The sequence below is a fragment of the Scylla paramamosain genome, chromosome 11, assembly GCF_035594125.1.
Source record: "Scylla paramamosain isolate STU-SP2022 chromosome 11, ASM3559412v1, whole genome shotgun sequence".
Lineage (NCBI taxonomy): Eukaryota > Metazoa > Arthropoda > Malacostraca > Decapoda > Portunidae > Scylla > Scylla paramamosain.
In genome coordinates this window covers 12,060,989-12,086,473 of record NC_087161.1, presented here as the reverse complement: position 1 = coordinate 12,086,473, position 25,485 = coordinate 12,060,989, and the positions used below count along the sequence as shown (strand labels likewise).

The 25,485-nt window shown below is 37.9% G+C and overlaps 1 protein-coding gene across 4 annotated transcripts in view; it reads left to right on the top strand.

Moving 5' to 3' along the window:
* Positions 1–25,485, top strand: part of LOC135104959 (IQ and AAA domain-containing protein 1-like) — a 528,680-nt gene that overhangs the window by 472,823 nt on the left and 30,372 nt on the right. For 3 of the 4 annotated variants that reach the window (XM_064012787.1, XM_064012788.1, XM_064012790.1), the window contains 2 exons: positions 3,203–3,304; positions 4,027–4,110. In XM_064012787.1, coding sequence (XP_063868857.1) covers positions 3,203–3,304; positions 4,027–4,110 — 186 coding nt within the window. Of the gene's footprint in view, positions 1–3,202; positions 3,305–4,026; positions 4,111–5,648; positions 6,509–25,485 lie in introns of those variants that run through there. The other variant, XM_064012789.1, reaches the window with a different exon arrangement.

The following is a 25,485-nucleotide window of genomic DNA, read 5'->3' as shown; positions in this document are numbered from 1 at the left end:
CTGCCCGGAACCATGCCAAGTCTGTTCTCCAACTAGCCAAAAGCTCATTCATTAACAGAAAATGTCAAAACCTTTTAAGATCTAACTCTTCTCATGACTTCTGGCATCTAGCCAAAAATATCTCCAATAACTTTGCTTCTTCTTCTTTCCCTCCTTTATTTCAACCAGATGGCACCACTGCTATCACATCTATTTCTAAAGCTGAACTCTTCGCTCAAACCTTTGCTAAAAACTCTACCTTGGGCGATTCTGGGCTTGTTCCTCCCTCTCCTCCACCCTCTGACTACTTCATGCTACCTATTAAAATTCTTCACAATGATGTTTTCCATGCCCTTCCTGGCCTAAACCCTTGGAAGGCTTATGGACCTGATGGGGTCCCTCCTATTGTTCTCCGAAACTGTGCCTCCATGCTTGCACCTTGCCTAGTCAAACTCTTTCAGCTCTGTCTGTCAACATCTATCTTTCCTTCTTGCTGGAAGTTTGCCTACATTCAGCCTGTTCCTAAAAAGGGTGACCATACTAATCCCTCAAACTACTGTCCTATTGCTTTAATTTTCTGCCTATCTAAAGTTTTTGAGTCTATCCTCAACAGGAAGATTCTTAAACATCTATCACTTCACAACCTTCTATCTGATCGCCAGTATGGGTTCCGTCAAGGCTGCTCTACTGGTGATCTTCTGGCTTTCCTTACTGAGTCTTGGTCATCCTCTTTTAGAGATTTTGGTGAAACTTTTGCTGTTGCCTTGGACATATCAAAAGCTTTTGATAGAGTCTGGCACAAAGCTTTGATTTCCAAACTACCTTCCCACGGCTTCTATCTTTCTCTCTGTAACTTCATCTCAAGTTTCGTTTCTGACCATTCTATTGCTGCTGTGATAGACAGTCACTGTTCTTCTCCTAAATCTATTAACAGTGTTGTTCCTCAGGGTTCTGTCCTGTTACCCACTCTCTTCTTATTATTTATTAATGATCTTCTAAACCAAACTTCTTGACCTATCCAGTCCTACGCTGATGATACCACCCTGCACTTTTCCACATCTTTTCATAGACATCCAACCCATCAGGAAGTAAACATTTCACGCAGGGAAGCCACAGAACGCTTGACTTCTGATCTTTCTAAAATTTCTGATTGGGGCAGAGCAAACTTGGTATTGTTCAATGCCTCAAAAACTCAACTCCTCCATTTATCAACTTGACACAACCTTCCAGACAACTATCCCCTCTACAATGACATTCAACTGTCCCCCTCTTCTACACTGAACATCCTCAGTCTGTCCTTTACTTATAATCTGAACTGGAAACTTCACATCTCATCTCTAGCTAAAACAGCTTCTATGAAGTTAGGCATTCTGAGATGTCTCCACCAGTTTCCCCCCCCCCCCCAGCTGCTAACTCTGTAGAAATGCCGTATCCATTCATGTATGGAGCATGCTTCACATGTCTGGGGTGGGGTTCCACTCGTACTGCTCTTCTAGACAGGGTGGAATCAAAAGCTTTTCATCTCGTCAACTCCTCTCCTCTAACTGACTGTCTTCAGCCTCTCTATCATCGCTGCAGTGTTGCATCTCTAGCTGTCTTCTACTGCTATTTTCATGCTAACTGCTTTTCTGATCTTGCTGACTGCATGCCTCCCCTCCTCCCGCAGCCTCGCTGCACAAGACTTTCTTCTTTCTCTCACCCCTATTCTGTCCACCTCTCTAATGCAAGAGTTAACCAGTATTCTCAATCCTTCATCCCTTTCTCTGGTAAACTCTGGAACTCCCTGCCTGATTCTGTATTTCCATCTTCCTATGACTTGAATTCCTTCAAGAGGGAGGTTTCAAGACACTTATCCTTCAATTTTTGACTACCGCTTTGGACCCTTTTTATGGGATTGGCATTGCAATGGGCATTTTTTTTTTTTATTGGATTTTTGTTGCCCTTGGTCAGTGTCCCTCCTACATAAAAAAAAAAAAAGGGAGGTTGCTCACCACTCTTGTTCCTCTTAATTTTTACCTTTGCAAGCGTTATATGTACTCTAGCTCACTTAGCCTTACTGCTAGGACTTGCACTGGAACTCATTAGCTGCTTGGAAAATGTAATTAGCACTTGAGAGGCAAAATAAGGCACAGTCTATATACCATGTGGTTAGTCACACACAACAACACACCAAAGACTGCAAATGAGAGAACACACCAGCACATCCAAGCACTGATCAGTCACATAAAGCACTGTACCTACACTGTACTTTTACCATAATGTAAATATGCTTGCAAGCAAAATGATGATAGAGTATGAGTGTAATAATGAGCAGTAAAGCTGTAAGGGTGGAGGTCTGAGAGACTGACCAGTTTAAAAGAGGACTGGTAAGGGAAATGAATGGTAGGTAGTTGGCAAGGGAGGTGGTGCAGTTCTCTCCCAGTGGTCACAAATTCGTTTCTGCTGATCTGAATCATCATACATCACCATGCATCCCGAATGTGTTAGTGGGAGAGTGCAGGAAGGCACACATTTTAAACTTTGTGATTTTACTCTCTTTGAACAGAAGCCCATATCATCAGATATAATTTTATGCTCGTGTAAACAACCTGGTCCTTAATTTACACATCTTGTATCATCAGTTTCTTGTATAATGGATGGTCTTATAATGGGACCTCACTGTATACCTGAAATGTCTTCCTTTATTTCTCTACATCCACCTGAACCCCTTCACATAACCATTAACTATCGTTTTTCACTCTCACCTCCCACTCATTTCATGCCATGTACACCTTCCCTGCACTCTCCACTATGGCTTTCTTAAAATTACTCTACTGTACCTTAACATCACCCACCTTCTGCTCTCTCACTTCAGTCCAATTTTCATTCATCATCTAAAACCCTACTTCTTTTTCTCTCTTATCCAGCTCCCTCACTTTCAGAACATTCACCCCTCTCCTCTGTGTCATGCCATATTCCACCTCATACTTTCAGTTTACCTCCAACCCAGAAGTGGTCTGATATACCTTTCCCTTCGCCTGTTAACATTCACATCCAACACTCAACTAATCGTCTTTCTGGAGATCAGTACATACTCCATCAGTGCCTTGTCTACCACCCTTTCATGATCTTTCCCTTGCCATATAAACTTAAGAACTGCTTTCTTATTGAACCATGTGTTTGCAATTGCTAGCTCAAATAGAAAAGAAATACATAATTTTTCATATTTTCCATGATGACACAGTCCCTGTCATCAGTATACCAAAAGATTTTGATGGTACCACGGCCAAGCTTTAGTGCCAGAGCCCAGCTGTTGCGACATCTCATCACTCTTCATGGAGCTAAGGTACAGTTTCACTCTTCAACAGTTGTACAAGATTTCAAGTGCAAGAGATGAGGGATAAACATAAAAAAAATCTAGATATTATGAAATAGTCCTAATATTACTTCTTTTTATCTATTTAGTTAGGATTAAATAAAAAAAATGTCTTCAAACAACATGAAATAGTTCATCTGTTTAGTGTGCTTAGTGTGCTGTGCTTAGTGCTTAATGTGTGTGTGTGTGTGTGTGTGTGTGTGTGTGTGTGTGTGTGTGTGTGTGTGTGTGTGTGTGTGTGTGTGTATATATATATATATATATATATATATATATATATATATATATATATATATATATATATATATATATATATATATATATATATATATATATATATATATATATATATATATATATATATATATATATATATATACATACAATTTTGTTATAGAAGAAGCAAAGCAACCAACTTGTTGTGCATATATTAGGTTTCATGTTGCAAGAGGACAATCTTTAGTTTCTTTTAAATAGTTAGACAGTTTTTGCTATTCATATTATTTCATAGTTCAGAATTACACAAACTATTTCACTTGAATCTTAGTAAACTGGTACACACAAAATTTTTACCATACTATAAATGATACTGTATGGATGGAAGGATGCTTTAGGATCAAGAATGCCAAAATGAAGTAAGGTAAATGTTTTGTACATGATACTAATTTTTATTACTTTCTTTGCTCCATCAGATAACACATAAAATGGACATCAGTGGTCTAGCTCGCATCACTGATGGATATTCATCTGGACATATATGTAGTGTGGTCAGCCAGGTAAGTCATGTTAGCATCAGGGTTGAATTTATCACTTTGATTCACATAAATTTGGACTTGTACCAACAATAGCAAGACAATCAAGGCTGATAAAATCCATTAGGACTTTAGTTATCATCTTGACCTGATTGGTAAACTGTCAGACTCATAATGTTTCCTGTCAGGGGGTTCACTCATCACTGATGATGGCTTCTCATGGACAATTTATTCCACCTTTAGATGGATCCTTCAGTGTTTCTGTGCAACCACTAAAGAGCTTGATGTTTGAATCCTCAGAAGGGTAGAGACTTAAAGTTTGCCTCCTCTCATGCTTTAAACCCTTCATACCTTGATATGGTTTATAAAACTGGTGGCTGCAATTTTGTTTACTGACAGAGGCAGAGGATCAGTAACCTCACCTTCCAGTAATTTATCTTCATTTATTTTATGTTAATATTATTTTCTTCTATATGTATTAAGGTGGTTTGGGTATGTGAGGAAAATGGAGGACAGAAACTAATAAAGAGAGTAATGAGGTCAGATGTGTGAAGTAAAGGTCAAGGGGAAGGCCATGCCTGGAATGGATGAACTGTGTAAAGAGAGCACTGAATGAGAAAGGAATGACTGTGCAGGAAGCAAGAATGATTGTTCATGATAAAGGTGAGTGGAGAGTGACACTGATGAGCACATGAAAATAACATCATCTTGTCAACCCCTGGGAAGGGGGTATGGGTGTATCTGGTGGGACCCATTGGCATATGGACTCAGGACGTCGGGCACTGTAGGAAACATCTGTTATAATCTAAGGATTGGAGTGGGTACAGGATAGGGAATGGTATCACTATGAAGTGGCAGGATTAAACCAGTGTAGTATACTTGCCATGGAAGTAGGTGGCCAGTTGTGCTACATCTAAGCTCATAGGATGTAGCAGGATGATCTACAAGACTGTTCTTTTCTACCAGGGGCTGACAGGTCTAAGAGTGTGAATGATATATGTATGAGTATTCCATTTTTTCAACAAATTTTTTTACTATGTTAATAAAGAAAGAAATGGGCAAGCAGGCTGAGTGGATTTGGTAGCATGAGGAGGGAGTATTGGCATGGAATTGGGCTATATTTGTGTATGTTAGAGGGAACTTATTAGTTAGTATTGTACATGAGTTGGCAGTAGCCTTGCCTCTGTTGGTAAGTAACACACCAGTCATAGGAGTTTGAGTATGCGGTGCCAGTTATCCTTTTGGTGACAACAAGTCCCCTTGCTCATCTGTGTCTGTTGTTGTGTTTGGTTTATCATCACTTGTGCTGTCACATGTTACTGGGATTCAGAGTTCTGTTGAGAGCTTTGAACCCAGAGGATATAGTTTCTTTGCTGTATAATGAAGTTTACTCCCTCCCCAGGCATTACCAAGTCAGGGTGATAGTGTCTGTCTTTTAGGAAGCTGTAAATGTTACTGTCATGCAGGAGGAGATAATATTCTGTGAGCGTGGGTGGTTTTGCCTTGAGAGGATGGTAACTCAGAATATTATGATCCTCATAGTTGTTTGTCCTTTGTTGTAGCTGTGCCTCCTGGAATGTGGATTGCAATTCTTTCCAAGCAAGTTGAAGTTGTTTGGCAGTTGCAGTACTCCCTTCCCTGTCGATGGGTGAAACAGAGTGGCAATCTCACATTTGCTAGTCATTACAGGAGACCAGTAGCACCCTTAAATGCACATGTGGATCCCACACTAAACTACACTGGAGGTAGTTAAGGGAAACTGACCCAAGTTAGTGGCAGCTGTGAGAGAGGCAGAATCTGTAGTGATAACAGAGTTACCATGATACATTCAAGGCTTGAATGTGCAGCAGTGGTGTGGTTACCTCACAAGAAAAAGTGTATGAGAAAATTGGAAAGACTTTCTTTTTCCTGGCTTTCCTTTCATCCATAACTTTCATGGCTTTTGTGTCTGACAGGAAGAAATGTGGCAGTAGCATGATGCTAGTGGTGAAGGTGTACTACCTGAAAAACCAGAAAGTTTAACCACATTCTCTGCAGCCTTCCTGGATTTTTGCTCTTCCTGACCAGGGAGTCATGTATTAAGTACAAGTAAACGTCACTGAACAAATAATATTCTATAGATTGCCATGCGGTAAAAGGCCCCAACATATGATACAATGTCATTATTACATGAAATCTTGGCCATGATTTTTCCTAACACCATTGCTCATATCTACTTTCTCCACATCACTATCAGCATTTCACATCAGATGGAAATATTTTGCACATACACAAATGCATGCACATGCACACACACTGCACAACAGCTGTGACAGCCACCCTTAAATTATATTATATGGAGGAAGAGAGGAAGCTGGACATCACACGGTTACATTTGGTTTCATCAAGCTACCAGATGATGATTAGGAAAACTGAACCTACCATCAATTTAAAAAAAAACACTGCTGCATCTCTAGCATAGTAGACTATGTGTAAAATATGAAAAACAAATAGATAAATAAAGAAAAGTGAGTAAACATTTTCTTTACATTTCTTCAACTTCCTATTGTTCCTCTAATGTTGTTAGCATTGAATTATCAGTCATTGTCTCAGAATCAGTATATTTTGTTGTTTTTATTAGTATATGACACGTAATAATACAAAAATATGCAGGTGCTGATGAGTGACAAAGTAAAGATTGGCCATGTTACACTGGAATGCAGGGAGACAAGGAGAGCAATGATTTCCTCTGAACTGGTAATTCAATTCATGTTCTTGATTAGCAGCAATGTCTTGTGAACACCACAGTAGGCTTAGTTTTCCTAAGTATCATTATGGAAGTTTGATAATGTCTACTGATGGGAGCAATGGCTTCACCTTTCATCAAGGTGGAAGCTTGGGGTTGCACCCTGTATTTTTATAGTATGTAACACACACACACACACACACACACATACGAGTAATAGATATAGTGCAAGAGAGAGAGATGGATGGACTGACTGCATATATTTAGATCTGAGAAAAGCATTTGATAAAGTTCTGCACAGAAGACTAATATGGAAATTGAAAAAAATTGGAGGACTCAGTAGATCACTGTTAAAATGGATTACTGACTTTTTGACAAACAGAGAAATGAGGACAATAATTAAAGGCAGCAGGTCGAACTGGAGAACAGTAATAAGTGGAGTCCTGTAAGGTTTAGTACTTGCACCTGTTATGTTCACAGTTTATGTAAATGATATGACAGAAGGTGTAGAAAGTTACATGAACCTTTTTGCTGATGACACTAAGATTATGAGGAAAGTAACAAATGAAGAGGACTGCAATGCTTTAAATCAGGACCTAATTAAGATTAATGAATGGTCATTGAGATGGAACATGGAATTTAATGCTAAAAAATGTAGTGTGATGAGGTCTCGAAATAGTGCGAGAAGACCAGTTGGCAACTATTACTTAAATAATGAGGAAATCTCTATAAGATCAGAAGAAAAAGACCTAGGAGTAATTATTACTGATAATTTGTCATTTGGGAAGCACATAAACAAAATTATAGGAGAAACATATAATCTGCTGAGAAACATCAAGAGAGCATTCTCCTGTATTGATAAAGACTGATAACATCTGAGATTGGAATATGCAGCATTAGTGTGGTCGCCAAGTTTGAAAAAGGATACAAGAGAGTTAGAAAGAATCCAGAGAGCTGCAAATAAAATTCCTACAAGCTTAAGAGAGTATAGTTATGAGGAAAGGTTGAAGAGATTGGGCCTGACTACACTAGAAAAAAGGAGGGAAAGAGGTGATTTGATAGCAATATATAGAATATTGGAAGGAATGGAAAAGTTGGACAGAGAAGACCTCATGATACCAGATACAAGAGACACAAGAGGACATGGAAGGAAATTCAAAAGGAGTGTTTGCAGAATTGACATTAAGAAACATAGCTTCCCCCACAGAAGTATAACTGTGGAATGAACTTAAGAATGAGACTGTGTGCAAAAACAATTAATTAATTTAAAGAAAATCTAAATAAAAGTCGATATGGAGATGGGACAGCATGAGCTTACTGTGGCTCTTGCCCTTCATTTCACAACTAGGTAAACAACTAGGTAAACACACACACACACACACACACACACACACACACACACACACACACACACACACACACACACACACACACACACACACACACACAGCTTGGTGGCAGCGGAGCTAACAGGATGCGTTTCCTAGTGCTCTAAATATAGAAGGAAGGAATAACACAAATTGCTCATGGTGGAACAAGTTATGATATGAAGACCTAGGAATACCTAGGTGGTAAATAGGGGAGAAACAGTACATGAGTATTCTAGGACTCTAGGAAAGTTTGGTTGGTTTGTTTACATCAGACAAAATGGCGGAGGGCAGCACCACAAAAGAACAGGAGTCCTTTGAAGGCTTTACTGGTGAAAAAAAGAAAACTAAATTATAGACTGTAGTGTAGAAAAATTATACTCGTATATATATATATGGAAGAAATGATGGACAAATTAGTGGAGAGAATAAAGACATTGGAGGCACACCAGGAGACAGGTGAGGAGTTAGTGATTAATATGGCAAAGTTGATGGAGATGGAAGATAAAAATGAAAAGTTAAAGGTGGAAATGACTGTTTAAAGAAATGAATAAAGAAAAAAAGTAGAAAATGTTCAGAAAGGAAATGAGAAAATGAAGGTAAGTGTAAAGGATGAGGAAATGAGGCAAAATAAGTGGTTATATGAATGTAAATATGAAGAAGAATCACTAAGAAAATAATAAAACAACAAGAAAATGAGAAACAAAACCTCAGACAAAAAGTGGTAAATGTTATTAGAGAAGAGAAAAAGTTAGTGAGAGACACTGTAGAAAAATATGAACAAGTACGTGTATTTGGTTTAAAGGAAGAGAAAATAGTTAGAATTCAAAGAGGAAAAGGAACAGAAAATGTTGAATAAGTTACTGAAGAAAGCGACAGGTGAAGACAGCCAGGTAGTAAAGCATGTGGAAGAGTTCCATAGAACTGGAAAAAAAGAAGAAAAATGGGACTCATAAGAATAAGGTTTGCAACACAGGTACAAGCAGAAGTAGTAATTAATGGATCTCTAATTAGAGGTTGTCTGGAGATGAAGAATATAGAATGTATGGATAAACAGTGATATGGATGAGACTGAAAGGTTGAAGCAAAAGGAGCTGGTAAATGAAGCTAAACAAAAAAATGAACAATGGAATGGAGGAAGAGAAGATTTTCAGGAGAGTAAGAGATATGAGAATAAAGAAATGGTGTATCAAACAGTAAGTAAGGTATGTTATACTAATGTAAATGGATTAATGTCAACTAAAAGGAAATTATATGAGTTATTAAATAGAACTGCACTGGATGTTGTATTATGTGAGACAAAATGGAAAAATGAATGGGGAACTCCTGACATTGGTGATGATAAATATGATTTATGGATGAAAAATAGAAGTGACAAGGGAGGAGGTGGAGTGACAATTCTGTCTGAAAAATGTATCAGAGTGGAGAAAGTAATAAAAAGTGAAGACAAGTCTGAAATTCTGCAAATGATGATTAGAAGTGGAAATGGAAGGATAATGAATTATGTAGGAGTGTATGTGCCACCTATGACCAATGCTTAGCAAAAAGAAGAGCATGAAGAGATGTTGGTAAATGTGCTAAAAGGTCTTGAAAAGAAAGTTATGGAAATGTAGTGATATAGTTATTGTTGGTGATTTTAATTGTAAGGAGATAAATTGGGAGACACTGACAACTACTGGAAGTGAGAGCTCATGGAGTAATAGACTATTGAACTGGGTAGTGGAAAACTTGATGACTCAGTGGGTTGATTGTGATACCAGATTTAGTGGAAGAGATAAACCATCAAGACTTGATTTAATGTTTATCAAGGACATGGAAATTATTGAAACTATACACTATGATAGCCCTCTAGGTAAAAGTGATCATGTGTTGATGGAATTTAATTTGAAAAATGAAAATGTAATCATTGATGAAAATTATATGGTAAGATTTAAATATAGTAAAGCTGACTTTGAAAAATTAAGAAAGTACTTTGTTGCCCTGGATTCGAAAGATTATGGAGATGCAGAAGATGTTCAGAAAAAATGGGATGAAATTATAATGATATATAATTCTGCTGTGGAGAAATTTCTACCTAAAAAAGGAGCGAGATGTAGAAAGGGTAAAGAATGGTTCAATACAAAATGCAGAGACTAAAAATTGTAAATCAAATGTTTGGCATAGAGGAAGAAGAGGTAAACTGAGAGCAGATGGGAGGAATATAATGATGCTAGAAACATGTACATTGAGATAATAAGAATGGAGAGAAGAAACTATGAAAGAGATATAATAGATAAGTGTATAAATGAACCCAAACTATTCTTTAGACATATTAATGGGAAGATGAAGAAGAATGAAGGTGTATCAAGACTGAAAGTTGAAGGAAAAATCTATGATGATGCACAGGACATGGCAGAGGTTATGAACAATAGTTTCAGATCAGTATTTACTGTGGAAGGGGAGTTTGATGCTGGATAGGGATAAGTTGGTGAGGAATGTACTAAGTATAGTCCCGGTCAGTTATGAAGAAATACTTAAGATGATGGAAGAACTTGATGTAAATAAAGTAACTGGTCCAGATGGAGTATCAAACTGGATATTGAAGGAATGTAGGGAACAACTGGTTGATAAAATTCACAGTCTAGTGGTGACATCACTATCACAGGGAAGAGTACCAAAATATTGGAAGAGAGCAAATATTACAAAAATATATAAAGGAGGAAATAAGGAAAATCCACTAAATTATAGACCAATGTCCTTGATTAGTGTTGTAGGAAAATTATGTGAAAGAACAATAAAGGAAAGATAGATGGAACACTTGGAAAGAGATAAAGTTTTAGTAAATTGTCAATTTGGATTTAGGAGTGGAAGATCATGCTCCATGAACTTATTGTCCTTTTTATTCAAGGGTAATCAGTATTGTGCAGGAGAGAGTCAGATGGGTGGATGGTGTCTACTTAGACTTGAAGAAGGCATTTGACAAAGTACCACACCAAAGATTGCTATGGAAGATAAAAAAATTATGGAAAAATTTGAGGAAGACTGCTGGAGTGGATGGAGGATTTTCTGGTTGATAGAAAGATGAGAACTGTAATACGAGACCAAAATTCATCTTGGCTGAAAGTAACTAGTGGTGTCCCACAGGGTTAGTGTTGGGACCGATAGTGTTTGTATTATATGTGGTCGACATAAATGAAGAAATAGATAGTTATATGAACTTATTTGTGGATGATGCTAAGCTGATGAGAAGGTTAGAAAATGTAAATGACTGTATGGTACTGCAAAATTATTTAAATAAGATAAATAGATGGAGTAAATCTTGGCAAATGGAATTAAATTTAAGTAAATGTAAAGTAATGGAGTTTGATAAGAATAAGAAAAAATACAATATCATTATGAGATGGAAGGTGTGAAGTTAAAGAAGTCAAAAGAGGAAGTGGATTTGGGAGCAACAGTTGCTGAAAATTTGACTTCATATAAACACATTGATAAAATTACTGGAAAGACAATGAATTTATTAAAAAGAATAAGAATGGCATTCTCATATTTGGATAAAGAAATGATAAAAAAGAATTGTTGATTTCCATGATAAGACCAAGATTGGAATATGCAGCAGTGGTGTGGTCTTCTCATATAAAGAGGAATATTATAAGATTAGAAAGAATACAAAGAGCAGTCACTAAGATAGTTCTGGAGTTGAGTAAGTCAACCTATGAAGAGAGATTAAGAATGATGGAAATTCCTACCCTTCAAAATAGGGGAGAGAGATTTAATAAACATATATAGAATGATAAATGATATGGAAAATGTGGACAAAGAATGTTTCATAAATTTAGACACACAGCGTACAAAGGGACACAGTAAGAAGTTGTAGAAAGTTAACTGTAGAAGAGGCATCAAAAAGTATAGTTTTCCTCTCAGAAGTGTGAATGAATGGAATGAACTCAGTGAAGACATTGTCAATGCCATAACAGTCCATGCTTTTAAGACCGAACTAGATAGACATAGAGATGGAATACTATGAGATTACTCCCCCTCCCATAAACCATAACTAGGTAAATACAACTAGGTAAATAAACACACACACACACACACACACACACACACACACACACAAAATATAGGGGGTTTGCAAGGAAACACACTGAATTGGATTACAGACTTCTTGAGGGATAGAGAAATGAGAACAGTAATAAAGGGGGAAAAATCAGACTGGTGTAGAGTTACAAGTGGAGTACCACAGGGGACAGTCTTAGCCCCTGTAATGTTTCTGGTGTATGTCAACAATATGGTGGATGAGGTTGACAGTTATATAAGTCTGTTTGCAGATGATGCAAAATAATTTAAAAGAGTGGAAAACAATATGGATTGTGAAATATTACAGAAAGATCTAAATAAGATATATAAATTGAGTAAGAAATGGGAAATGGAATTCAATGCAAAGAAATGCAAGGCAATGGAATTAGGAAAAAGCAAAAGAAGATTGACAAGTTCCTACACCATGGGAGAAGTGGAAATTAAGAAAATCAAAGAAGAAAAAGACTTGGGAATTACAATCAGTCATAATTTATCACCAGAAAAACATGTAAACAAAATAGTTGGGGAAACCTATGAGTTACTAAGAAAGATTAAAGGGGCATTTGCTTACATGGATGAAGAGATGATGAAAAAGTTGATGGAATATGTGATTCAACCAAAACTGGAATATGCCACAATTGTTTAGTCACCCCATAATAAAAAGGAAATAAGCAAAATAGAAAGGATCCAAAGAGCTGCAACCAAATTGGTACCAAGTTTGAGAGATTTAACCTATGAAGAAAGATTAAGGAGATTGAAGCTTCCATCATTACAAGAGAGAAGAGAAAGAGGAGACCTGATTGCTATATACAGAGCTTTAAAGGTTAAGGATCAAGTTAACAAAGAAGACTTATTTGTGTGGGACTCAAGAGCTACAAGGGGCATATAGAGTAAAATTGAAGAAAACAGCAAGAAGAGATGTCAAGAAATATGGTTTCCCAAATAGAAGCATAGAAATATGGAACAACTTAGATGAAACATGTACAAGCAAAAAATATTCATGAATTTAAAGTTAAGCTGGATGCTTATAGATATGGAGACAGGACAGCATGAGCATAGCTCTTTTCCTGTAAAACACAACTAGGTAAATACACACACACACACACACACACACACACACAAATAAATAAATAAATAAATAAATACACAGGGAAATTTATTGTATGGATGGCAAGAAGGTGGCCATTGGCAGTGAACTCATTGATTACTGATTCTTGTCTATTGTAATATTGCTTTGCGAGCGATCAAAAGAAAAGTATAAAATACCATATATTAGACCAATTTTTTTGCATATTTTTTTTACATGATCATTCTTTATCAAATTTTGATTGACATAGTAAGACTATGTCTTACTATGTCCTCCTAAAACTCTCTTGTTTAGAATTTTTTTTTATTTGTGAAAATTCAGCTATGATGAGTCATTTTTTACCCATGCCACAGAGAACAGGGTTAAGGTATTAGTGAAAGGCCTGATGTTAAAAGGAAGCAAGACTGCAGGAAAGGAATAATGGAGAAAAAAAAAAACTATGTTTGACAAAAACATCATTACACTCATAGAAGAGATGAAAATATAAAGTTGTGGGGCAACTGAATGGTTCCACATCAAATGTGCACAACACAAGATGAAACAAAGGCAAGATTAAGAAAAGTTCAGAAGTGGCAGACACATTTCACAGTTGCTACTGGCAGTGGTGTTAATTCTTTCAGGGCTTTCATGAACATGACACCAGAGCCACATGCTTCTAGTAACAGAACATTTCCTTATGAACTGGATAGTGTAAAGGCTGAAAGGCAATGCAAATGTTAGTGGCCCATAGGTAAGGATACAAGTGCAGATGTACTTAGAAGTACAATGAGAGAAGAAAAATGTTATAAACCTCAAGCACTTTAGTACTTGTAAATTGGCCTCCAAAAAACTTGCTTGCTCTTTTGGTGTTTGAAAAGAGGGACAAAGTGATACATGCATGTACTGGGTGCAAGCTGTCAGCAGACCACTCGGACTTCATTGTGGTATCAACAGTTAGAGACATGCATATTTGCTCTAAGCCACTTTTTTGCCTTGGTGCTTTTGTGTTGCAGTGTCTTGGTACTGTGTCATGGGCCACAGGTGCTTTCAGTGCTTGAGATCTCTACCAGGTAAGGAGGTAGACCTGCATTCCTTATGTATGAGGTGCAGGCCAGCTCCTTGTTTGCCATCTTCGCAGTGCAACAAATGTTTCCTTATCTCTCAGAAGAGTGATGGCTAGCTCTCATTGCATGGATGAGGAAGCATCTTGGAGAGCCCAGACACAGTTCCATCTCTCACACACTCCACTCAAGAAGCAAGCATGGTCATCACCATCCCCAGAGAAGCTAACATGGAAACAGAGAATGGAGTAGATGGAGGATAAATTGGACATGCTGATGCCCTCCTTGGTACCTCTGCTATCCAGGATGCACAGGCCATCATATCTTCTTCCCATTTGCTTGATTTCCCACAGAGGAGGGAGCCTCAGACTCCTTTGTGAGTAGGTTTCCACCTGCAATGCCCTTGGAACTGCCTGGCCATTCATCAGAACCTCAGAGAGTAAATACTGCCCTGGCTACAGTGAGTGAGGCAAGATGACAGTTGCAGGACATCAGCAACCCCACCCCACCCCATACAGAATTACTTACTACTTTGTTTGGTACATTTAATGACTCCAGACTGTAGGACCTTGGAGCCCCATAGGCTCCTCTTTTAGAGATTTTGGTGAAACTTTTGCCGTTGCCTTGGACATATCAAAAGCTTTTGATAGAGTCTGGCACAAAGCTTTGATTTCCAAACTACCCTCCTACAGCTTCTATCCTTCTCTCTGTAACTTCATCTTCATTGCTGCTGTGGTAGACAGTCACCGTTCTTCTCCTAAATCTATTAACAGTGGTGTTCCTCAGGGTTCTGTCCTGTCACCCACCCTCTTCTTATTATTAATGATCTTCTAAACCAAACTTCTTGTCCTGTCCACTCTTACACTGATAATACCACCCTTTACTTTTCCACATCTTTTCATTGACGTCCAACCAATTCAGGAAGTTAACATTTTACGCAGGGAAGCCACAGAACGCTTGACTTCTGATCTTTCTAAAATTTCTGATTGGGGCAAAGCAAACTTGGTATTGTTCAATGCCTCAAAAACTCAATTCCTCCATCTATCCACTCGACACAACCTTCCAGACAACTATCCCCTCTTCTTCAGTGACGCTCAACTGTTCCCCTCTTCTACACTGAACATCCTCGGTCTGTCCTTTACTTATAATCTGAACTGGAAACTTCACATCTCATCTCTAGCTAAAACAGCTTCTATGAAGTTGGGTGTTCTGAGATGTCTCTGCCAGTTTTTCTCACCCCTCAGCTGCTAACTCTGTACAAGGGACTTATCCGTACATGTATGGAGTATGGTTCACATGTCTGGGGGGTTCCAGACAGGGTTCTAGACAGGGTAGAATCAAAAGCTTTTCATCTCATCAACTCCTCTCCTCTAACTGGCTGTCTTCAGCCTCTCTCTCATTACTGCAGTGTTGCATCTCTAGCTGTCTTCTACTGCTATTTTAATGCTAACTGCTCTTCTGATCTTGCTAACTGCATGCATCCCCTCCTCCCGCGGCCTCGCTGCACAAGACCTTCTTTCTCTCACCCCAATTCTGTCCACCTCTCTAATGCAAGAGTTAACCAGTATTCTCAATCATTCATCCCTTTCTCTGGTAAACTCTGGGACTCCCTGCCTGATTCTGTTTTTCCACCTTCCTATGACTTGAATTCTTTCAAAAGGGAGGTTTCAAGACACTTATCCTTCACTTTTTGACTACCGCTTTGGGCCTTTCAGGGGACTGGCATCTCATTGGGCATTTCTTTTTTTTATTGGATTTTTGTTGCCCTTGTCCATCCTACATAAAAAAAAAAAAAAAACCTGGGCCCAGTCTTTAGTTGCCTAGTGGAGATTATTATGCAGCACAGCTTACAAGGCTTGTCTACTGGTAGCGGCATATATTCCAAGGTAGACATGCCAGCAGCCATCATGCATATGTGTATGCCCATTTGTGATGTTCTCATGCCTAAAGTGGAAGTGTCCACCACACAGGTTCATGTTGTGCTCACTGACATATTTCAGCCTATTTTGTGAGTAATTATTCTGGGAGCACCAGATCTACTTGCATGAGAAAGCTAAGCGACACGCCCACACCCTTTTCTGAATGCCTCTCTCCAAGCAATAGGGGATGATGGGTACATGTAGTGAGGTTGAGTCAACAGGTGCTGTGGCTCTATCTTTTTCAGGCAGCTTTGCAACCCACACCCAGTTTCATGGCCTTAAGGGTATTTATGAGGGTAAATCAAAAAGTTTCTAGAATTTTTCCAAAGATTGTTTATTTAACTGAAGTGAGCAAGCACAAAGCACTTATTTTTCAATGTAGTTACCATCCTGTTCAATACACCTCTCAAGAACTCTACTGGCATAAAAGGTCAGTGACAGGTTATAAATATTTATCAGCACATAGGCCTGCAACTAGTCAGAATACTTAGCTGGAGTTTGGTGTAGAATATCTGCCAAGATTGTAGAGAGTTGAGAAGGAGAGTTGGTACGCACTGATTGCTGGGTGGAGTTTAATTCAAAATGAGGGAGCAGGGTACGTACTGTATATCTGACTGCTTCTTGAGTGTGACTGACTCCTGGAATGTGAAGCAAGGTGAGAATGGTTTTGTTCCAGAAGTACAGATCCACTAGAACCAAATCATCGTTGGTTCATCCACTCGATACAGTGAATTGTTATACCATAATTTAACTAATTCCCATCACCATTAATTTCCCTGTTGGAATGATAATTCCAACATACTCCTGCCACCAAGAAAAAATAAAATACAATATACAGAGAGTGTCTGAGTTATGAGATAATGAATTATGAATCTTCAGAGATATGAGCAGTCTACTCACAAAATGAAATTGTGCTGTTGATATTGTTCCCATTGCTAACCAAAAGTTCAAATTTGGCTCTATGTGCCATATTACCTAGTTCGTCGCTTTGCCACTAACCATGTAGCTGAGCACCATATTGAAGGACCACCCACTGCCCCAGGACACAGGCTCTGTAGCAGTTTATTTTGAGATGCTAGTTTAAAATTTGAATTTAATTTGAAAACTCATCTTACTGCAGTACAGTGAGTCTGGCTTGTGTTTCCACAGCATACAGACCTCCATCAGTCAGCCTCTGAGAGGCATAGAGATGGGAGGGTTGCACTGCATGGTGTAGAAAGCCTGCTCCATTACATAAAGTCCATGAATAGGCAAATATACCTTTCTTATGCTTTCAGCCAACCATCTTAATAAATTATATGAATAAAGACATGTATAACCCGAGAAGGAGAGAGGGAGAAAGGAAAAAGTGTGCATGAAAGAGAGAGAGAGAGAGAGAGAACAAATGTGCAAGAGAGAGAGAGAGAGAGAGAGAGAGAGAGAGAGAGAGAGAGAGAGAGAGAGAGAGAGGCATCTTATTTTAACCTGGGTTGTATGCCTAGCATATCTGAGTTGCATTTGGCAGAAGCCGCAACCCCATCACTATTCAGTAGTATTACATCACCCATAAGGCAGGGTGCTCTCTCTCTCTCTCTCTCTCTCTCTCTCTCTCTCTCTCTCTCTCTCTCTCTCTCTCTCTCTCTCTCTCTCTCTCTCTCTCTCTCATGGAATCAAGTAAGTAAGCATTACAGTCTGTGGAACGTGTTTTTTTTTTTTTTTTTTTTTTTTTTTTTTTGTGTGTGTGTGTGTGTGTGTGTGTGTATGTGTGTGTATATTTACCTAGTTGTGATTTACAGGAAAAAAGAGCTATGCTCCGGCTGTCCTGTCTCAATAGCTATAAGCATCCAGCTTAACTTTAAATTCATGAATATTTTTTTGCTTGTACATGTTCCATCTAAGTTGTTCCATATTTCTATGCTTCTATTTGAGAAACCATATTTCTTGACATCTCTTCTACTTGCTGTTTTCTTCATTTTCACTCCATGTCCTCTTGTATCTCTTGAGTCCCACACAAATAAGTCTTCATTGTCAACTTTATCCTTACCCTTTAAAGCTCTGTATATAGCAATCAGGTCTCCTCTTTCTCTTCTCTCTTGTAATGATGGAAGCTTCAATCTCCTTAATCTTTCTTCATAGGTTAAATCTCTCAAACTTGGTACTAATTTGGTTGCAGCTCTTTGGATCCTTTCTATTTTGCTTATTTCCTTTTTTATTACGGGGTGACTAAATAATCATGGCATATTCCAGTTTTGGTCAAATCACATATTCCATCAACTTTTTCATCATCTCTTCATTCATGTAAGCAAATGCCCTTTTCATCTTTCTTAGTAACTCATAGGTTTCCCTAAGTATTTTGTTTACATGTTTTTCTGGTGATAAATTATGACTGATTGTAATTCCCAAGTCTTTTTCTTCTTTGGTTTTCTTAATTTCCATTTCTCCCATGATGTAGGAACTTGTCAATCTTCTTTTGCTTTTTCCTAATTCCATCACCTTGCATTTCTTAGCATTGAATTCCATTTCCCATTTCTTACTCCATTTATTTATCTTATTTAGATCTTTCTGTAATATTTCCCAATCCATATTGTTTTCCACTCTTTTAAATTATTTTGCATCATTTGCAAACAGACTTATATAACTGTCAACCTCATCCACCATATTGTTAACATACACCAGGAACATTACAGGGGCTAAGACTGTCCCCTGTGGTACTCTACTTGTAACTCTACACCATTCTGATTTTTTTCCCTTTATTACTGTTCTCATTTCTCTATCCCTCAAGAAGTCTGTAATCCAATTCGGTGTGTTTCCTTGCAAACCCCCTATATTTTGAACTTTCCCTAGCAGTCTCTTGTGTGGTACCTTATCTTGCTTTTTTTAGGTCTAAATAAACACAGTCTGTCCAACCCTCTCTCTCTTGAATTATATCAAGTGCTCTACTATAAAAGCTCACTAAATTCGTGACACAAGATCTTCCACTTCTGAAACAAAATTGCCTGTCAGTCAATGTATGTGTTTCTTCTAAATATTCCATCCATCTGTTTTTAACTATTCTTTCTGCTATTTTTCCCACCACACTTGTTAGGGACACTGGTCTGTAATTCAGCGGATCTTCTTTATTACCTCCTTTAAAAATGGGCACAATATTGGCTCTCTTCCAGTCTAGAGGAATTTTTTCTTCCTTAAAAGAAAACACTATGGTACTGTGTATACCTTCCTGCCAGTTGTTCACAACATTCCTTAAGTATCCAGTTGGACACTCTATCTGATCCTTGAGCCTTACTTACATCCAAATCTTTCATAATCTTCTTAATTTCACTTATATCCACTTATGTCATCATATTGTCTCTGTGCCACACTCTTTCTCCTTCAAATTTTCTTTCTTTGGTGAATACTGACTGGAAGCACTTGTTCATTAATTCCGCTTGTAACCGTGTATCTTTGTATGTAATGTCATCTTTCGTTAATTTATCTATTATTTGCCTGTTTTTCATCTTCCCATTCACATATCTGAAGAATAACTTCAGCTCATCTTTGCATTTGTTAACTATATCTTTCTCGTAATTCCTTTCTTCATCTCTCAGGATTCTGATATATTCGTTTCTTGCCTTCTTGAAATCTACCCATTTCTCACTTTCTCCTTTTTTTCTTCATCTATTCCATGCTGCTTCTTTTTCTTTTCTTGCTGTTATACATCTCGTGTTAAACCAGTCTTTTTTTTCTTTTTCACTTCCTTTGTTTTGATCTTTGGTACATATCTACTGACCTCTTCATTATAAATTTCCATGAATATGTCCCACTTTTCCTGCGTACTGCTTGCCGTGAACAGTTATTTCCATTTAGCCTCTGCAAAATATTCCCTCAACCTGATAAAATCTGCTTTCCTCTAATTATATCTCCCATTCTTGTAAATTTCATTCCTGTTTTCTAGTGGACCACTGCCTATACTGAATTCAATAAACAGATGGTCACTTTTACCTAGTGGGCACTGATAATTTATTCCTTCGATAATGTCCATTTCCTTTGTAAACACTAGGTCTAGCCTTGATGCCTCTTCATTACCCCCAAATCTTGTATTTTCTCCAGTCCACTGGGTCAAAGTATTTGTCATTATTAAATTTAGAAGCATATTTCCCCATGACTCTTCTCCCCATCCATGGTCCACTCTTCCCAGCATACCTCCTTGCAATTAAAGTCACCCATAAGTGTTATATTATTACTCTCTGCCAGTATTCTCTCCAAATAGTTACTAGTATCTCTTAACAATAATTTATAATCCTCTTGTGTCCATGCATTCGTCTTTGGGGGGTATATAAGCCACTGCAAAATCTCTTCTTCCTTCTCTGGTGTGTGTGTGTGTGTGTGTGTGTGTGTGTGTGTGTGTGTGTGTATTTAGCTATTTACCTAGTTGTGCTTTATGGGAAAAGAGCTATGCTCATGCTGTCCCATCTCCATATCTTTTAATATCCAACTTAGCCTTGAATCCATGTATACTTTCTGCATTTACTATTTCCTCATCCAGACTGTTCCATACATCAATACTTCTATATGGGAAACTATACTTTTTGACGTCTCCTCTACAAGCACTCCTCTTCAGCCTCTTTCCATGTCCTCTAGTGTCCCATGTATCCCAGACCATTAAGTCGCTCCGGTCCACCTCCTCTACTCCCTCATATGCTTTATATATCGCAATCAAGTCTCCCCTTTCTCTCCTCTTTTCCAGTGTTGGTAGATGTATCCTTTCTAGTCTCTCTTCATATGCCAAGTCCCTGATACTTGGTACCATCTTCGTAGCTGCTCTCTGAACTCTCTCCAACTTTCTTATATCCTTTTTCTTGTATGGCGACCACACTACTGCTGCATATTCTAGTCTAGGTTCTATCAGTGACACGATCATCTTCCTGACCATCTCTTCATCCATATATGCAAAGGCCTGCCTTATTCTTCTCAACAAGTTATAGGTTTCTCCTGTAATTTTGCTAATTTGTGCTAATGTGTGTGTGTGTGTGTGTGTGTGTGTGTGTGTGTGTGTGTGTGTGTGTGTGTGTGTGTGTGTGTGTGTGTGTGTGTGCTGAAAAAATATGATGGTAAGTTACAAGCAAAATAACTTACAGGCATCCTTCGGGAATGTATCTCACTTGTAACTTGAACACCCTCTGTATATATGGGGAAACTTGATATTAGATTTGACCAGTTTTAATTTTGGTTTTCCATAAACCTGTGTAGTATACTGCCACTTGTCACTGAGGTTGGGAGCTGGAGGAGCTACGTCTGCCAGACTCTGTTCAAGTGGATATGATCTGGCAGTGGGGCAAGTGGTTGTACCCAAGATATTTTTTTTATGTCCACTACCCTGACTAACCTGCCCCATCCCTGATATAGGCTGATGATTTTACCAAGTTTCCACCTGGACCATTTCCTGTAATCTTGAATGAGGATGATGTCCCCAACTTGTGGCTGTTATGCCTTCCTTTGGCTATTATACACTTCTGGGACTCAGAGATAAAAAAAGATATTTTGAAACCCTCATTTTCCAAAAATCATTCAGTAGCTTGTTTATATAATTGATTCTTTCCTTTAAATTGTGTGGAACCATAAGATGGATCAGATATTTTTTCTAATGTGAGTTGATTAGGAAAAAATTTCAGTCTTCTGCCTCTTAATAATTGTGAAGGAGTTATGGAATTTATTTCATTGATGTCACTATTTATACAAATTAAGTCTATTGCTTATAGTGGATTCTAATTCTAATATGATAATATATAGTTCACCAAATGTGACACAAGCTTTGCCAAAGACCTTTCTTAATCCAGTTTTTACTGTCCATATTAACCTCTCCCATATGGCACCAAACTAGGGGGCTCAAGCTGGGATGAATTTCCATTCACAGTTGATTGAAGTCAAATAGTTATTTATCTGAGGGTCTTACATAATTTCCCTGATGTAGCTGACAGTAGTGATGAAGGTTGTTGCATTGTCACTTAATATAAGTTGTAGTAGACCCTACCTGCTTGTGAACCGTCTAAAGGCGTTGAGGAAGTTTTGAGTTGTTAAATCCGATACCAGTTCTAAATGCATGGCTCTAGTGGTAGCACAAGTGAACAAGACAATGTATGCTCTGGCAACCTCACTAGTTTCTCACTTGACCTTAAGGAGACCTGTAAAGTCCACTCTTGTTATATTGAAGGGTTCACTGATGTTAGTTCTAAATTGAGGGAGTGGTGGTGCATCTGCAGGAGAATATTACTCACCTTGATATTTCTGGCATGTTCTACATTTTCTAAGTACTCCCCTTATAGTCTGCCTCATTTTAGGGATCCACCACTTTTGTCTCATATAGCCCACAGTAAAGTTAGTGCTGTAATAATGGTTCATTTTGTGACTTTTTTTGTATTAGTATTTTAGTTATGTGGTTTTGGCCGGTTAGTAGGATTGGATGTTTGGTTGACTCAGATACATTGGCCAGTTGTGTTCTACCATCACATTTTGTGATGTCATTTTCTAGGGATAATCCTAGCTGAAGCATTATGTTTGTATATGATGATTTATCAGCTTTTATTATGATTAAGGTGTGCTCCTTAGAAAATTCTTCCTTTTGCATTAGTTTAATGACCTAATTCCTGTTCTGCTGCCCTCATTTCCCCTACTATCATGTTTGGGTCAGTATTGATAGCCAGACTCTTTGCTTTAGCCTTTAAGTTAGTTTTATAGCAAAGCACCCATACTAATATCCTTAAATGTTTGCCATACTTGCTATATCTCACCCATTCCATTAATTTAGATGGTGTCATGGCTGTATTTATAATTATTTCAGTTTTAGCTGGTTAAGCCATGTCAGTTTGCATTTTAGGCCACTCAGTGTTGTGAGGCAGCTATGAGGGCCCTTGCCATCATGTAGAGGAATTATTCAGCTCGCCCGGACTTATTCCTCAAGTTAGGAGATTCACTAGATTATCTTTAGTCGTCACATAGTTCACCTTTATATTGGGAATGTGTTGGTTGATTACTCGCACCCTATTGGCCATGTATACAGGTAATACCTTTTGATTTTGTAGCCAGTGTAAAGTGATCTGGTTGTCACACCATATATTAATAGTCTCTATATTAATTACACCTCCACAGGCTTCATGAATGAATATGGTTAGCCTAGCATTCAGAAAGACAGCAGTTAATTCTAATTTAGGGATGGTGAGATTTTTTTAGTGGGGCAACCTTTGCTTTACTTATTATCAGATCTCCTTGCCCATTGTTACAAAGGTAACCACAAGCTCAATATGGTTTACTGCTGGCATCACTAAAAATCTGCAAGTCTGCTCCCTGCTTTATCATGTTACCCTAGGGATTTCTGTTTTACTTGCTGTTTTACATTCAGAAAGTTCATTAGGTAGGGTTTGGTCCTATGATGTTTTTAGTTTCCATGGGCCTTGTAAAAATATTCTTGACTTGATTGTCACAGGAAATAGTAGACCTAATGGATCAAATAGCCTTGACACCATACTTAAGCATGATCTTTTTGTTATCTTATCAGGATCCTTCGAGTCACTGTTTTTGAAAGTGTGTCTACCTGATTAATCCTAAAACTTTAACTTGGTCCTGTTTCTTTGATATAGCATTGTCAATCTGAAGTTGATCTTGTAGTTTGGGATTATTTGTTACCCATTCTCTCAGATATAGATGGGCTTTATTAAATATTGTCTACACCTGCCACTATTGTTCCACTAGGTCTTCCTCTGAATTGTTTATACCCTGTAGGTTGTCCTTGTTTTATATTCTTAATAGTGTCCTCTTGTTCTTGGATGTTAGCTAGGTGATGGGAAATAGTGGCACTGAATAGATATTGGGAACAGGTAGCTCCAAACAAAGCTAAAGCTATAGCTAAAGATGTCACATAGGAAGTTAATATTTAATGGATCTCTTGGCCATAGAAACTTAGTGTAGACTCTATCCTTCTCATTGAATTCCACCATCAGGAATGCCTTTTCTATATCTGATATAAAGGCATATTTTTGGTGTCCAAATCTTAGTAGCACTTGAGCTAAGTCACTTGGACTTGTTAATAAGTAGTCATTGAAGCTTAATGAATTAGGAGATTATTTAGCAGAATATCCATATATCATCCTAACTAGAGTGGTTATGTTGTCTTTTTTCATACCACGATATGATAAATATTGTGGTTGTCGATGTGAATCCATTCTCTATACAGCCCCTATCTATCTGGTCAGTGATTACCTTGGAGTATTGGTTACAATAATCTGGGTTTTTTATGAATGTATATTGAAGGCTCCTTAACCTACCCAGTGCTAATGTGAAATTGCTTGGTAGTTGTGCCTTGTTATCTTTTCAGGGTAAACAAACATTTTATTGATTGGTTTGTTGATTATAATTCATGGATTTCTCATTGTTGGATGGTGTCTTTAGTTTCTTGGATTATTTCATTTGATAGTATTCCAATATGATCTAGTTCCCAGAGTTTGTTCAGATCTTCCTTATGAGGTTGGTAATCTGGATTATTGATTTTCTCCTCCATTGAACTGACTGCTATTCTGAGCAGTGAAAATACTTCCACCTGGGCATTGTTATCAGTTTTGTTTTTGTAGGTGTCAGTTAGGGGATAACCACAAATTGTGGGCAGCAATATTATTGAGCCTGTCCTTTCATATCCAGGGTGGACTAACTCATAATAATGATCAGCCCCTATTAGGAGTGAAATGTCACCATCATTCATGGTGTTTAGATCACCCAGCATGCAACCTGAATTTTCTAATTCAACTATGGCCCTTTTCAGTCCTTTATGTGCTGTCTGTTGAGGCATTTAAGTTACCACCATTGCTCTTAGGGAGTATTCTTCTCCTTTATATTTATAAGATACAGAAACTATGTTTTGCTTCCAGTGAATCCCTGTTTCTTTGTCAAGCAATTCATATTTTAATTTGGCTAATGAGGACTGTAGGACAAAAGTCTTTTGTGAGCTTTGATCTAAAAAGGTCCTTAATTTGGTAATCTTACCTCATTTTCCTATGAGAGGTAACATTAAGGTTGATAAGATTGTTCTTTCCTTAGGAGTTGATAAGGTTAATGTTGTCTCCTTTGGTTTGACCTCAGTTTCTGTTTTGTTTGTTGCCTTAGGTTTTATGCAGAGGGCATGGTAGTGTTTTTTCTCATAGAACTTGTAGCTTTTAATGTTGGGGTTTGTACAGCCTTTTGTACTGTGTCCAGGTTCTAGACA